Source organism: Nerophis lumbriciformis, linkage group LG01 (assembly GCF_033978685.3).
Source record: "Nerophis lumbriciformis linkage group LG01, RoL_Nlum_v2.1, whole genome shotgun sequence".
In the NCBI taxonomy this organism is placed as follows: domain Eukaryota; kingdom Metazoa; phylum Chordata; class Actinopteri; order Syngnathiformes; family Syngnathidae; genus Nerophis; species Nerophis lumbriciformis.
The window spans coordinates 60,264,328-60,281,273 of record NC_084548.2 but is presented as its reverse complement, the minus strand read 5'-3'; the positions used below and the strand labels follow the sequence as shown (position 1 = coordinate 60,281,273).

The 16,946-nt window shown below is 39.5% G+C and overlaps 2 protein-coding genes across 2 annotated transcripts; one reads left to right on the top strand and one right to left on the bottom strand.

Annotated features, from left to right (window-relative positions):
* Window positions 1-674: 674 nt before the first annotated feature.
* On the bottom strand, window positions 675-9,174 carry LOC133570485 (uncharacterized). The gene is made up of 2 exons (XM_061923162.2): window positions 9,031-9,174; window positions 675-2,001 (listed from the first exon to the last, which is right to left on the bottom strand). The coding sequence occupies exon 2, from the start codon at window positions 1,949-1,951 to the stop codon at window positions 923-925; it is 1,029 nt and encodes a 342-aa protein (XP_061779146.2). The 5' UTR covers window positions 1,952-2,001; window positions 9,031-9,174; the 3' UTR covers window positions 675-922.
* LOC140679189 (uncharacterized) lies at window positions 9,124-16,743 on the top strand. The gene is made up of 2 exons (XM_072914187.1): window positions 9,124-9,443; window positions 14,687-16,743. The coding sequence occupies exon 2, from the start codon at window positions 14,737-14,739 to the stop codon at window positions 16,048-16,050; it is 1,314 nt and encodes a 437-aa protein (XP_072770288.1). The 5' UTR covers window positions 9,124-9,443; window positions 14,687-14,736; the 3' UTR covers window positions 16,051-16,743.
* The last annotated feature ends 203 nt before the right edge of the window (window positions 16,744-16,946 follow it).

The window sequence follows — 16,946 nt, the reverse complement described above, 5'->3', positions numbered from 1 at the left end:
TACTTTCTAATACGCTTCTGTCTCTGAGACTTTGTATGTGTAAGTAATATGCAACTATATTTGATACTTGTTTATATAAACAAATGTACTGCTTTATTGTTCAATGATTATTATGTACACTGAACAAAAATATTAAAAAAACATGAACGCAACACTCTTGTTTTTGCTGCCTTTTTTCACAAGTTGAACTCAAAGATGTAAAACTTTTACTATACACACAAAATACGTATTCCGCTCACAAATTCTTCACAAATCTGTGTTAGTGAGCATTTCTTCTTTGCCAAGATAATCCACCCCACCTCACAGGTGTGGCATATCAAGATACTAATTCAACAACATGATTATAGTGCAGGTGTGTCTTAGGCTGACCACAATAAAAGGCCACTCTTACAATTACAAATATAAATATGTAACGCTATTTAAAAAAACTGTATAAAAACACTATTTTGAATAGTACAAAAGTGAATAATGATAATGTATACACACTTAAATTTGTATTGTTATGTAACATGTTTTATACTGTTAACTCTCCCCCTTTACAGTTAACTTCATTTTTAAATAACAGTACATATTGTTAGATAGTATTCCATGTACTTGACCGAAAAAATAACCTATGTAAAATATCCAATCTATAAATGTTAAAATCATATTAACAAGATTGGGTTACACACACAACAATCATGTCACACATGTTATATGTGTTGTTGTTAGAAAGTGAACGTTTATTTCAAATCCTGCAGCTTCATTTGCTGCTGCTGTTCTCACCAGCACACTTGTGTTTCTTACACTGGTACTTAGAAGACAATCTTTCACCAAACACATTGCAACTCAACTCTTTCTCTCCTGTGTGTGTTCTCATGTATACTTTCAACTCACCACTTTGTATGAAACCTTTACAACAGACTGAACATGGAAAAGGTTTTCATCCAGTGTGTGTTGTTGAGTGTCTTTTCAAACTGTGACTATGTGTGAAACCTTTACCACATACTGAACAGATAAAAGGTTTTTCACCAGTGTGTATTCTTGTGTGTCTTGTCAGATGTGCCTTGTGGATGAATCCTTTACTACAAATTGAGCACACGAATGGTTTTTCTCCAGTGTGTGTTCTCATGTGTAAGTTCAAATTGTGTCTTAGTACAAAATCTTTACCACATTCTGAGCAGGAAAAAGGTTTTTCTCTAGTGTGTATTCTCTTGTGTACTTTAAGATCACCATTTTGTACAAAACATTTACCACATTCTGAACATGGAAAAGGTTTTTCTCCAGTGTGTATTCTCATGTGTACTTTCAAATGCGGCTTTTGAGTAAAATATTTACTGCAGATTGAACAGGAAAAAGGTTTTTCTCCAGTGTGTATTCTCATGTGTACTTCCAGATTACCACGGTATTTAAAATTTTTGTCACAGTGAGAACATTTAAAGCGTGTGTTGTCAGTGTGACATGTCTTATCATCTTTAGAGTCTTCATCATCAGTGTCAGGAGAGTGAGACGTGTCGTCACTATCTGATAGTGGAGCCAAGATCTTGTCTGCTTGTGATCCTCCACAGTGGTCTCCATCAGCTTCTGTTGTCATGTGTTGAGTTGAGCTGCTGCTTGGAGGCTCCGCCTCTCTCTTCTCCTCACTTTCACCTTTGACCTCATCATCTTCACTCTTCACAATCACACCAATCACTGGGAACTCCTCCAAATGTTCAAGATGCTCTCCTTCCTGACTGATGCTGTGTTCCTCCTCTTCCACTTTAATATAGGGGGTATTTGGGTACTCCTCTTCCTCTTTAAAATGGGGGGTCATTGGGTACCCCTCTTCCTCTTTAAAATGGGGGGTCATTAGGTACTCTTCCTCTTTAAAACGGGGGGTAAGTGGGTACTCCTCTTCCTTCTTAGTGTGCAGGGTCTGTTGCGCATCTTCTTCCTCCTTAATGTGGGAGGTCTGTGGCTCCTCCTTCACCATCCTGAAGCTTCACTTCTGTTGCTCAGGGAGAGGATGTTCTTCACAGTTGTCTGCAGGAAACAAGAAGACAAACATGTTTTAGAATCGTCCAACTTTGCTCAGTCACACAATGCATTCAGTAAGTTTACATGCACTTAAGAAAAAAAAAGTGCTTGTATGAACCGTCTTGACATCTCAGTGACACACAAACACGCTGCTCTTTATTCACAGGAAATAAAAAACAAGCCGGGGCAGGAAAACTGTATTTTAAAAGTTTTCCCGACCCGGTCAGCTTTTTTTAGACAAGTCACACCAGGAAGCTACGAAATATTTAACGAAGGCTGAAGTGTCAGCAGGTAAAAAACCTTTCTTACAAAGAAAAAAAAGATTTGTCTGAACACGAAACATTTGAACATAATGGACGATATGGTTTAAAATTGATTTTGCAATAAATTATTTCGGTATCACTTTAGTATGGGGAACACATAATCACCATGAATTAGTTGCTTATTAACATGCAAATTAGTAACATATTGGCTCTTAATTAGTCATCATTAAATACTTATTAATGCCTTATTCTGCATGGCCTTATTTTACAACCAGTAAGCCACTAACTAAGAGTCTTCCCTCAATTACCTCAGAATTATTGCTTATTAGTAACCCTAACCCTCACCCTTGTATGTTCCCGTAGTGTCCAAATAACTCTAAATTAAGTTTTTGTTACTTTAATAAGCAACTGATTAATGGTGAATATGTTTCCCATGCTAAAGTGTTACCATTATTTCATTTAAGATTACAAACAGAACCATTTTAAAACAGGCTACAAAAGTCTCCAAATTTAGTTGCTGAAATATGCAATAAAATATTACATCATTTTCAGTATTATTTTCTCAAAACTGTTATTAATCTACTTGGTAATTTGCTGTTAATGGTTACTTTGACTTAATTAGACTCAACACGGGAAACCTCATCCGGCCCGGACACGGAAATGATTTACAGATTCGTGAGAGGAGCCAGATGAGGTGGTTCGGGCCTCTGGTCAGGATGCCACCCGAACGCCTCCCTAGGGAGGTGTTTAGGGCACGTCCGACCGGTAGGAGGCCACGGGGAAGACCCAGGACACGTTGGGAAGACTATGTCTCCCGGCTGGCCTGGGAACGCCTCGGGATCCCCCGGGAAGAGCTGGACGAAGTGGCTGGGGAGAGGGAAGTCTGGGCTTCCCTGCTTAGGCTGCTGCCCCCGCGACCCGACCTCAGATAAGCGGAAGAAGATGGATGGATGGGCTCTGTCTCGATAAAACTTCCTGTTGTAACATGGTTAAGTATATCTACACTTCAGTTAAAATGGACTAAACACGTATTCTCCTGATTGATCCTTTGCATTATTTGTGGGTGATACTAAAAACGTGGGTATGGATCGAATACGAAGTAGCTACAGGGGCAGTATCAGTCATACCAATGCTGATACTGATACTTCATCTTCTCAAAATCATTGAATGATTCCATTTTTGATCACAAATATAATCAGACAAAAACACAGGATGGCGTTGCAGCCACGTTTTGTACCAACTGTAGTATTTTAATGCTAAACATAGGGAGACCTGAAAATAATACGTTACAGTAATCGAGACAAGACTTAACAAACGCATGAATAATGATCTCAGCGTCGCTGGTAGACAAAATGGGTCAAATTTTAGCGATATTACGGAGATGAAAGAAGGCTGTTTTAGTATCACTCTTAAAGGGGAACATTATCACCAGACCTATGTAAGCGTCAATATATACCTTGATGTTGCAGAAAAAAGACTATATTTTTTTTCAACCGATTTCCGAACTCTAAATGGGTTGAATTTTGGCGAATTAAACGCCTTTCTATTATTCGCTCTCGGAGCGATGACGTCACAACGTGACGTCACATCGGGAAACAATCCGCCATTTTCTCAAACACATTACAAACACCGAGTCAAATCAGCTCTGTTATTTTCCGTTTTTTCGACTGTTTTCCGTACCTTGGAGACATCGTGCCTCGTCGGTGTGTTGTCGAAGGGTGTAACAACACGAACAGGGACGGATTCAAGTTGCACCAGTGGCCCAAAGATGCAAAAGTGGCAAGAAATTGGACGTTTGTTCCGCACACTTTACCGACGAAAGCTATGCTACGACAGAGATGGCAAGAATGTGTGGATATCCTGCGACACTCAAAGCAGATGCATTTCCAACGATAAAGTCAAAGAAATCTGCCGCCAGACCCCCAGAAAAAGAGAGCGGATGAGGGTATGTCTACAGAATATATTAATTGATGAAAACTGGGCTGTCTGCACTCTCAAAGTGCATGTTGTTGCCAAATGTATTTCATATGCTGTAAACCTAGTTCATAGTTGTTAGTTTCCTTTAAACAAACACATACCAATCGTTGGTTAGAAGGCGATCGCCAAATTCGTCCTCGCTTTCTCCCGTGTCGCTGGCTGTCGTGTCGTTTTCGTCGGTTTCGCTTGCATACGGTTCAAACCGATATGGCTCAATAGCTTCAGTTTCTTCTTCAATTTCGTTTTCGCTACCTGCCTCCACACTACAACCATCCGTTTCAATACATGCATAATCTGTTGAATCGCTTAAGCCGCTGAAATCCGAGTCTGAATCCGAGCTAATGTCGCTATAAACTTGCTGTTCTATCCGCCTTGTTTGTTTGTATCGGCATCACTATGTGACGTCACAGGAAAATGGACGGGTGTATATAACGATGGTTAAAATCAGGCACTTTGAAGCTTTTTTTAGGGATATTGCGTGATGGGTAAAATTTTGAAAAAAACTTCGAAAAATAAAATAAGCCACTGGGAACTGATTTTCAATGGTTATAACCCTTCTGAAATTGTGATAATGTTCCCCTTTAATGTGTGACTCAAACGAGAGAGTTGGGTCGAAGATGAAAAGGTTGTGAGGGGCAGTTGGTCAGTAGGCTGTGAGGAGGAGGCGTCAGTAATGCTGTAGTCTCGTGAGACCGTAAGTGACGCGGGAAAAAAACAGTCAAGCGGATCACGAGCCTGTCAAACAATTCTGAGTCATTCAGACATCTGCCAAAATAAACTAAAACAAAAAAGCAAACATTAAAATATCAAAATCTGGAGGCGCTCGAATACTATATTGAAGAGTGCTTCGATCGTCTACTCAACCTGATAGATTATTCTGTTATTCATGATTTAAAAACCGCTGTTGTTTCATTAGATGCTGAAAAAGCGTTTGATAGAGTGAATTGGAATTTTCTTCTAGCTATTCTACAGAAATTTGGATTTGGAGACTCATTTATAGCAGGGATCAAGGTTGTAAATAGTTTCCCTACAGCTTCAGTTAGAACAAACAGCCAAATCTCTTCAAGGGTTCATCTTATGAGGGGCACTAGCCAAGGTTGTCCACTTTCTCCGTCACTGTTTGCTATATTTATTGAACCTCTTGCAACCACAATTTGACAGCATGACAATATTAAAGGCATCCACACTGCAACCGTTCATCATAAAAATAAGCCTTTATACTGATGATGTATTACTTTTCCTACAAAATCCACATTCTTCTCTTCAAGACAATCTCACTCATTGATAAATTCAGTTATATTTCAAATTACTCCATCAACTGGTCCAAATGTAATATGTTACCTACTAATTTTGACTTTCAGAGCACCTCATTGATTCCACTGCACAAAGGGAACATTAAATATATCAATATTTCCTCCACATTGTCAGATCTGAATCGCTTGAATTACTCCCCAATCTTAAAGTTGACACCTTTTTGGAATAATCCTGATTTTCTGTTTCACAAGAAACCATTGAACTTTCCAACATGGTATGATAAGGGAGTCAGATGCCTTGGAGATAGCATCAATGGAAACAGTTGTATCTCTTTTAAATGTTTAATAACACAATATGCAAATAATCCTAACAAATTCCTAGAATATATACAAACCAAATCTGTAATCAGCACAAGATTCAACAAAACAACATGGGAAAGTAATCCCACTACCACTAAATTCTTCAAAATATCTGCCCCCGAAGCTTTATCCAAATGATATGCTTTATTATCAAGAATAGATAACACAATAGGTATCTCAACTTCCAAATGGTTTGATTGATTGATTGAAACTTTTATTAGTAGGTTGCACAGTAAAGTACATATTCCGTACAATTGACCACTAAATGGTAACACCCGAATAAGTTTTTCAACTTGTTTAAGTCGGGTTCCACTTAAATTGATTCATGATACAGATATATACTATCATATATACTAACATCATAATACAGTCATCACACAAGATAATCATCAGGGTGTATACATTGAATTATTTACAGTATTTACAATTCGGGGGGGGGGGGGGGGGGGGGGGGGGGGGGTAGGTTTGGTTGTTATCATCAGTCATCAACAATTGCGAACAGAGAAATGGATATTGAAACAGTGTAGGTCTGACTTGGTAGGATATGTACAGCAAGTAGTGGACATAGAGAGAGAGAGAGAGAGATCAGAAGGCATACGAAAAGTATCTACATTTGATTGTTTACATTTGATTATTAACAATCCGGGGAAGGTGTTAGTTTAGGGTTGAAGTTGCCTGGAGGTGTACTTTTATTGCGGTTTTGAAGGAGGATAGAGATGCCCTTTCTTTTATACCTGTTGGGAGCGCATTCCACATTGATGTGGCATAGAAAGAGAATGAGTTAAGACCTTTGTTAGATCGGAATCTGGGTTTAACATGGTTAGTGGAGCTCCCCCTGGTGTTGTGGTTATGGCGGTCATTTACGTTAAGGAAGTAGTTTGACATGTACTTCGGTATCAGGGAGGTGTAGCGGATTTTATAGACTAGGCTTAGTGCAAGTTGTTTTACTCTGTCCTCCACCCTGAGCCAGCCCACTTTGGAGAAGTGGGTAGGAGTGAGGTGTGATCTGGGGTGGAGGTCTAGAAGTAATCTGACTAGCTTGTTCTGGGATGTTTGGAGTTTAGATTTGAGGGTTTTGGAGGTGCTAGGGTACCAGGAGGTACTCAGATGTATCCACAAGCTGTGACCCAGAATTCTGGAAACAAATAGGCCTAAATTCTTCACGTTTGATTAAGATTCCAAACTTACGGCTGATTCAGCTCGAAATACATTACGCCGGTCTAAGAATGTATACAATGGGTTTAGCTGACTAACATTTGTGTACACTGCTCACATAATAAGATAGGAAAACTACTTGTATTTCGTCCTACGTGTCTGTGTCCGTGACGTAAACAAGTTGACAGATAGTTAACATGAAGATCCCAAGGAAAAGAAAGAAATAGTACAGGCCTTTTATCTTTAAGAAGCTTTCGTGGTTTTTCACAAAGAATACACTTTTCCTTTCCTCTTGTCTAATTGGTAATTTCTTTCTTTGTTTTCTCTTTTCCTTGTTGTTGTTTCGTTTTGTAAAACTGTATAGACACAACATATATCTCAAATAAACACTAACAAGTACGGTAACTACATTTCCATACATGTCTGCTGCATAACATCTTTTCACACATACACACACAGCCCATACAATAGCATGTAAACAGTGCTCATAAACGTATGTTAAAGGCCTACTGAAACCCACTACCGACCACGCAGTCCGATAGTTTATATATCAATGATGAAATCTTAACATTGCAACACATGCCAATACGGCCGGGTTAGCTTACTAAAGTGCAATTTTAAATTTTGCGCAAAATATCCTGCTGAAAACGTCTCGGTATGATGACGCCGGCACGTGACGTCACGGATTGTAGAGGACATTTTGGGACAGCATGGTGGCCAGCTATTAAGTCGTCTGTTTTCATCGCAAAATTCCACAGTATTCTGGACATCTGTGTTGGTGAATCTTTTGCAATTTGTTCAATGAACAATGGAGACAGCAAAGAACAAAGCTGTAGGTGGGAAGCGGTGTATTGCGGGCGGCTGCAGCAACACAAACACAGCCGGTGTTTCATTGTTTACATTCCCGAAAGATGACAGTCAAGCTTTACCATTGGCCTGTGGAGAACTGGGACAACAGAGACTCCTACCAGGAGGACTTTGAGTTGGATGCGCAGACGCGGTACCGTGAGTACGCATGCAGCTGCGGCTTCCAAACATTTGATCGCTTGCCCGTACGTGCATGCCGCTATGTGAATGTCACATACGTAACTTTGGGGACTTTGGGGAAATATATGTGCTGTATAAACTTTGGGGAGGTGAACGGTACTTTGGGCTGTGGGATTGAGTGTGTTGTGCAGGTGTTTGAGTTGTATTGGCGCGTTATATGGACGGGAGGGGGGAGGTGTTTGTTATGCGGGATTAATTTGTGGCATATTAAATATAAGCCTGGTTGTGTTGTGGCTAATAAAGTATATATATGTCTTGTGTTTATTTACTGTTTTAGTCATTCCCAGCTGAATATCAGGTCCCACCCGCCTCTCACAGCATCTTCCCTATCTGAATCGCCCCCACTGCCCTCTAGTCCTTCACTCTCACTTTCCTCATCCACAAATCTTTCATCCTCGCTCAAATTAATAGGGAAATCGTCGCTTTCTTGGTTCGAATCGCTCTCGCTACTGGTGGCCATGATTGTAAACAATGTGCAGATGTGAGGAGCTCCACAACCTGTGACGTCACGCGCATATCGTCTGATACTTCCGGTAGAGGCAAGGCTTTTTTTTATCAGCGACCAAAAGTTGTGAACTTTATCGTCGATGTTCTCTACTAAATCCTTTCAGCAAAAATATGGCAATATCGCGAAATGATCAAGTATGACACATAGAATGGACCTGCTATCCCCGTTTAAATAAGAAAATCGCATTTCAGTAGGCCTTTAATAGCCCATGAAACAGTCAAAGCCACACATGCATAATATTTACATGTAAAATGATTGCAAACAACATGGGATAAGATACATTAAATACTATGACTGAGGAGGAGAGACACAAACATTGCACCCTCCCTTAGAGGAGTGAGCTAGCGAGCAAAGAAGCTACATGCTAAGTAGCAGCAAGCTAAACAGGATAACACGCTATCGTAGCACTGTATTATTTCTACATTTGCACACAACGTCTACGTGACACTCATAAAACAGACACAGGACTTACAGACAATGTTTCCAAGGCACTTCGTGGGAAGAAACAACAAACAGGAGCGCTGAAACACGTAAATACGTCTCGGTTGTAAACTAGTGAGCGTCTGACTCAGACATCTTATGAAGGTACGTGTACCGTGCGCATGCGCAGAACGACTGTGTTTTCCAGTGTCGTAAAACGCAACATAGCAGTGCGGTCTTTAAGTCTACATTATTCTTTCATTTTTATATTTGTACTTAGTCGTCCATCGAATAACTGTATTAGTTATTCGTGTCAGGATTAACGCAACTCCTCACAGTGGACTTTGAAGCGTCTCTTCTCAGGCTTAGCTTGCTAGCTAGTGGAGCTCGCTAGTTAGCTTAGCTTGTTAGCTGTTAACAAAGAGAGGCGGAAGTGATCAACACATCGCTAAGCAGAGATCAAGGGTGAGTAGGAAGTGTTGTGATTGTGTGAAAATGTGTAAAGTAGCAACGATGAGAGTGTTGGTGAATCAGCGACGAACTGGCTGTTAAAGAACTATTTGTACTGTTAGTGTTTATTTGTAGTGTCACTGCTTGCGTTAGCTTACATGGAAGCCATCTTTATTGTTGTACTCGCGCACTTGCAACACTGCGCAACATTTGTGCGCATGCTGTGGGAACGTTGCAGTCAAGACGGTCACCGCTTTATGCATGCATGCACACAACACATTACAAAACTAATATATTATATAATAAGAACAACAGCATTGTTTGACACATGGCAACGGACCGTTTACACATTTGTCGACTGGTGTGCACGTAATCACCTGCACTTGAACACCAGTGAAACAAAAGCTTGTGATTGACTCCTGGCGGTCAGTTCCAGGGATAGAAATATTGGACTCAAATAAATACCTGGGTGTTCACCTCAATAATAAACTGGACTGGACTCACAATTTAAACAGTGTGTACTAGAAGGGTCAAAGGGGTCCTTCGGGGTGTGCGGGTCACTGCCGCACATTGTTTTACCACACTATGGTGGCTTCTGTGGAGTTCTATGTCGTCTTTTGCTGGGGTGGGGGCAGCCCGGTCAGGGACAGGAATAGACAGTAACAGTAGAGTGGAAAACAAGTTGCCTCTGCATTGAAGCTATTATCATATACAAACCCCGTTTCCATATGAGTTGGGAAATTGTGTTAGATGTAAATATAAACGGAATACAATGATTTGCAAATCCTTTTCAACCTATTTTAATTGAATGCACAACAAAGACAACATATTTGATGTTGAAACTCATGAACTTTGTTTTTTTTGTGCAAATAATAATTAAATTAGAATTTCATGGCTGCAACACGTGCCAAAGTAGTTGGGAAAGGGCATGTTCACCACTGTGTTACATGGCCTTTCCTTTTAACAACACTCAGTAAAAGTTTGGGAACTGAGGAGACACATTTTTTAAGCTTCTCAGGTGGAATTCTTTCCCATTTTTGCTTGATGTACAGCTTACGTTGTTCAACAGTCCGGGGGTCTCCGCTGTGGTATTTTAGGCTTCATAATGCACCACACATTTTCAATGGGAGACAGGTCTGGACTACAGGCAGGCCAGTCTAGTACCCACACTCTTTTACTATGAAGCCAGATTGATGTAACACATGGCTTGGCATTGTCTTGCTGAAATAAGCAGGGGCGTCCATGGTAACGTTGCTTGGATGGCAACATATGTTGCTCCAAAACCTGTATGTACCTTTCAGCATTAATGGGGCCTTCACAGATGTGTAAGTTACCCATGTCTTGGGCACTAATACACCCCCATACCATCACACATGCTGGCTTTTCAACTTTGCGCCTATAACAATCCGGATGGTTATTTTCCTCTTTGGTCCGGAGGACACGACGTCCACAGTTTCCAAAAACAATTTAAAAAGGGGACTCGTCAGACCACAGAACACTTTTCCACTTTGTATCAGTCCATCTTAGATGAGCTCAGGCCCAGCGAAGCCGACAGCGTTTCTGGGTGTTGTTGATAAACGGTTTTTGCCTTGCACAGGAGAGTTTTAACTTGCACTTACAAATGTAGCGACCAACTGTAGTTACTGACAGTGGGTTTCTGAAGTGTTCCTGAGCCCATGTGGTAATATCCTTTACACACTGATGTCGCTTGTTGATGCAGTACAGCCTGAGGGATCGAAGGTCACGGGCTTAGCTGCTTACATGCAGTGATTTCTCCAGATTCTCATAACCCTTTGATGATATTACAGACCGTAGATGGTGAAATCCCTAAATTCCTTGCAATAGCTGGTTGAGAAAGGTTTTTCTTAAACTGTTCAACAATTTGCTCACGCATTTGTTGACAAAGTGGTGACCCTCGCCCCATCCTTGTTTATGAATGACTGAGCATTTCATGGAATCTACTTTTATACCCAATCATGGCACCCACCTGTTCCCAATTTGCCTGTTCACCTGTGGGATGTTCCAAATAAGTGTTTGATGAGCATTCCTCAACTTTATCAGTATTTATTGCCACCTTTCCCAACTTCTTTGTCACGTGTTGCTGGCATCAAATTCTAAAGTTAATGATTATTTGCAAAAAAAAATAAATCAGTTTGAACATCAAATATGTTGTCTTTGTAGCATATTCAACTGAATATGGGTTGAAAATGATTTGCAAATCATTGTATTCCGTTTATATTTACATCTTACACATATCATATCATATCACATCTAATCACAGCCGTGATTGACGGTCAGAAAAGCCAACATTTCATTCGGTCTGTGTGGAAGTGTTTTACAAAGTTTGACAATAACAAACATTTATGTACTACTCTTAAACCGCTGTTGCTAACATATGTTAGCCTTTGGTGGTGGTCTTGTATATTTTGCTTTTAAAAATGCCATTTTGATTTTCAAGATCATATTGATCACAGTTATAATCAGACAACACAAGTTAAAAGTGTATCAATAACGATGAAATATTTTATATTATTGGCTCTGATTTAAATTAAAGTCTTAAAAGTTTTGCTGTGTCCAGGGACTTATTTCCTGAGTTTGTGAACAATAACAAAACCGACAAAAGATGTTGTGCTAATAAAAAAATAAAAAAATAAATCTAATCACTGTAGTATCGAGCATAAACTGATTCTATACTTGCTGTCAATTTCTTTATCGAGGCTCCTATCGTTGCTTTTTTACACTCAAGAGCTCTCTAGTCCGGTTAAAGGTCCTGATTAAAACAAAAAAACGTCTTTTGAGGTAAACAAAAAGCAGTCAAATAGCGTCAATAACAACAAAACAAGACCAAGGCTATATAGCTTCCCCAGAAAGAAACATACGCCTATTAGTTTTACTCTGTTTTTATTCCATTGTGTATACAAAATAGTTTATGTCAGAATGAGGCTGTTTATAGTTTTTAGAGCATACATCATGTCATGTATTTAAAGTGTTTTCTTTGAGAAGATTCTGTCACTTATTAGACGGGTAAGTTTTTATTTGATCAGATACTTAAAAAATATTGACTTGTTTCAGCTTCTATATCTTTATGTGTATTCTTGTTCGTGTAAACTAGGGCTCTTCAACTTAATCGTTCTGGGGGCCACATTTTCTCACATTCTCCCTTCACTATTATTCTTATTTTGAGAACCGGCGTCCTCTGCAGTGGATGTTTGTTTTTGCTCTATTTCTTTTGTCAGTTACACATTTCTGAAGAAAATAGTCCTGTTATACAAAATACAAGTGTCCTCTATAGTGAACATTAAAATGTCAATACAAGGATATGCTAATGTGTTCACATGGTCCAAGTTCCTCTGTACAACAGGAGCACTCTAGTATTTTTAAGAAGTTACTGCAAAAATGTTTGTCCCCCAAGTTTTGAACTGAACACGGGGACCCGTGTGGTGTCATTCCAGGGACCAATTTGGCCCCCAGCTGCCAGGAGAGTAGCCCTGCTGTAAACAGTAGGGTTATCTAATAAAGATGCTATACGATATGAATGATATTATTTTCGGCCCACAATAGAGCTTTTAAGACTATCATAGTAATAATAATTGTTGATGACAGATTGTAGCTGTCGGCAAATCTTAAAGCGACAAGCGAACAAATGCGTCCTCAACATTCTGTAGCATTCTATCGAGCGAGCTAACATCCCTCCACAGTGCATAGCCTCTTCTAAGATCGCAATCCTCGCCTCCATGGCGACAAATTAACTACATTTCTTACAGAGGAAGCTAGAGTTCTTGAATGTAAACAAAGCTGGATCGATATAAATATGGAAAATAACAAAAAGTATGTTATCAGTATAGATATCAGGTTAGATTGATGTTTTTTTTATATTTTCATAAATGTTTTGTCTTTTTTGTTTATAAACTAATGAAATAAGACCGTGGACACAGGAGGAATTTAAGAGCCAAAACCAAATTAATTGGCAGGAATTTTTTTAATATTTAATTATTATTGTTACAATGCCATCCTGTGTTTTTGTCTGATTATAATTGTCATCAAAAATGTAATCATTAAGTGATTTTGAAAATATGAAGTATCTGTTACGGTACAGGGAGAAGAAGATGGCACAGAATGCTGGGACGTAGTTTTAGCTCATTTTTTTCTATTAACACAAGTATGGGGTGCGAAACTAACCCAAATGTGTGTGGTGTGCGACTATGTGTAGTGATTAGCTGTTGAGTGTTACCGGTAGTGTTGAGCAGAAATCCAAGGGGGGCAAGGCAAGCTCGGAGATCCGTGGGCAGGCGTAAGGTCAAGGGCAGGGGCGAGGCGTCAAAGTCCGTTTCCAGACTGGAGGTCGAGATCCAAGAGGCAGCCAGGGAACCAGAGGGAATACGGGGAGACAAGACACACAGCTCGTGATGCAGGAATGGAGGAATACTGCTGGAAGACGACAATGGACACGAGATAAATGAACACGGAGAGGGAGAAACACGGAGAGAGAGAGTGTGCATAAAGCTGGAGCTATTTGGCTTACTGTACTGGAACAGGTAACTACGTTCTGGCCCGGAACGCAGGTTTGCACTGGCTTAAGAAGCCCAGTAAGCTCATCGGCGACATGTGTGTAAAGTTGATTGATTGGCGATTGAATGCAGCCGCTTGCTGCATCGGGAGTGGCGCGCGCTTGCGCACGCTTGGAGGTGCGCTCCACAGAGCGCACGGATAAATGCGCACTGGAGTGCGCCCGGGCCGTGACAGTATCAGTATCAACATTAGTATGAGCGATACTGCCCCTGTAACTACTTGGTGGTGGATCCATACCCACATTTTTAGTATTACCCACAAATAATGCAAAGTATCAAACAGAAGAAAATGTGTTTAGTACATTTTAACGGAAGTGTAGATAGAACCATAAAGTAGCAAGTAGATTAATAACAGTTTTGAGAAAATAATAGTGGAAATGAGGTAATATTTTACTGCATAATTCAGCAACTAAATTGGGAGCCTTGTAGCTCATTATAAAATGGTTCCATTAGTAATTCTATATTAAATCATTTATTGCAACGTACATTTCTTTGTAAAAAGTCCACCTTTTCAGAGTCTTTAACTGTAATTAATGTTGTAAAAAGCAGCGTGTTTGTCCACCACATAGATTTCAAGACAGTTCATACAGTGACTTGGTTTTCTTAAGTACTTTAAATGTACCAAATGCATTGTGTGACTGAGCAGAGCTGGACGATTCTAAAACATGTTTGTCTTTTTGTGTCCTGCAGACGTCTGAGAGGAACATCTTCTCCCTGAGCAACAGAAGTGGAGCTTCAGGATGGTGCAGGAGGAGCCACAGCCTTTCCATATTGAAGAGGAAGACGAGATGCCACAGACCCTGCAAATTAAAAAGGAAGAGGAAGACCAACCGACCCCCCCTTTGAAGGTGGAAGAGGAGTTCCCATTGAACCTCCATTTTAAAGAGGAAGAGGAGTACTCACTGACACCCTATTTTAAAGTGAACAAGGAGGACCCACTCACCTCTCATTTTAAAGAGGAAGAAGGGGAACACAGCATCAGTCAGGAGGGAGAGCATCTTGAAGGACTGGAGGAGGTTGATGTCACCAAGATGCCATTGACTGGTGTGATTGTGAAGAGTGAAGATGATGAGGTCGAAAGTGAAAGTGAGGAGAAGAGAGAGGCGCAGCCTCCAAGCAGCAGCTCAACTAAACACATGACAACAGAAGCTGATGGAGACCACTGTGGAGGATCACAAGCAGACAAGATCTTAGCTCCACTATCAGATAGTGACGACACAACGTCTCACTCTCCTGACACTGATGATGAAGACTCTAAAGATGATAAGACATGTCACACTGACAACACACACTTTACATGTTCTCACTGTGACAAAACCTTTAAACACCATTGGGATCTGAAAGTACACATGAGAATACACACTGGAGAAAAACCGTTTTCCTGCTCAAAATGTGGTAAAGGTTTTGTACAAAGTGGTAATCTGAAAGTACACATGAGAACACACACTGGGGAAAAACGTTTTTCCTGCTCAGAATGTGGTAAAGAGTTTGTACTAAGATACAATTTGAAAGTACACATGAGAACACACACTGGAGAAAAACCATTAATGTGCTCAATTTGTGGTCAAAGATTCACCGACAAGGCACGTTTGATAAGACACACAAGAATACACACTTGTGAAACACCTTTTATCTGTTCAGAATGTGGCAAAGGTTTTATGCAAAGTCTCTATTTGAAAGCACACATGAGAATACACACTGGAGAAAAACCTTTGTCATGTTCAGTCTGTCATAAAGGTTTTATACAATGTGGTGAGTTGAAAAGACACATGAGAACACACACTGGTGAAAAACCTTATATATGTTCAGTATGTTGTAAAAGTTTTTTACAACATAATGGTTTGAAAAGACACATGAGAACACACACTGGTGAAAAACCATATATATGTTCAGTATGTTGTAAAAGTTTTATACAAAGTCAGCATTTGAAAGAACACATGAGAACACACACCGGAGAGAAAGTGTTGAGTTGCAGTGTGTGTGGTGAAAGATTCTCTTCTAAGTACCAGTGTAAGAAACACAAGTGTGCTGGTGAGAACAGCAGCAGCAAATGAAGATGCAGGATTTGAAATAAACTCAAATTGTTTGACTTTCTAACAACATCAGCACATATAACATGTGTGACATCATTGTTGTGTGTGAAACACAATCTTGTTAATATTCTTCTAACATTTTTATATTAGTGCTTTTTTCAGTCACGTACATGTTTTAATACACCACATTGTGTACTTTTATTTAAAAATGAACGTAACACTTTGACTGAAAAGGTGTGAATAAACAGGACAAAACATGTTGCAAATACATTTTCTGTGTATATAGATATTCAGAAACCATTTTTATTTTTGTTTTTAACTGTTAATGTTATAGATGAACTCCTTTATATGATATACATATTTGTTTTACATTTGTTCATACATTTGTTTTTGTGTACACATAAATCCCTCTTAGTTCATATTTACTGGTTCACGTCTGAAACAACTTCTGGACCACTTCTGGAAGCATATTATTATTTACTTTATACATCATTTGTTCAGTTGTGTTTTATAGAAGATCATTTACTTTTAAAATGTGTGACTTTATGTATCATTTGTTGGGTCTCGATAATCCATTCTATTAATTATCTTTATTACTCTCTTTTGTAATATGAACATTGTTTTATATGTAAGTCCCCTTCATGCAATTTGTAGATTAGAGAAGATGGCAACATTACCTGTATATGTGGAAGGTTATGAAGGATAGTTTTGTTTTTATAATCTACATTTCTGAATAAAATTACACATGACAATTATTGTTTCTAAAAGTTTTTCATGATTTTTTCCCCTTTCTCAGAATACCTTAAACCAGTGTTTTTCAACCACTGTGCCGCAGCACACTAGTGTGCCGTGAGATACAGCCTGGTGTGCCGTGGGAGATTATCTAATTTCACTTATTTGGGTTAAACATATTTTTG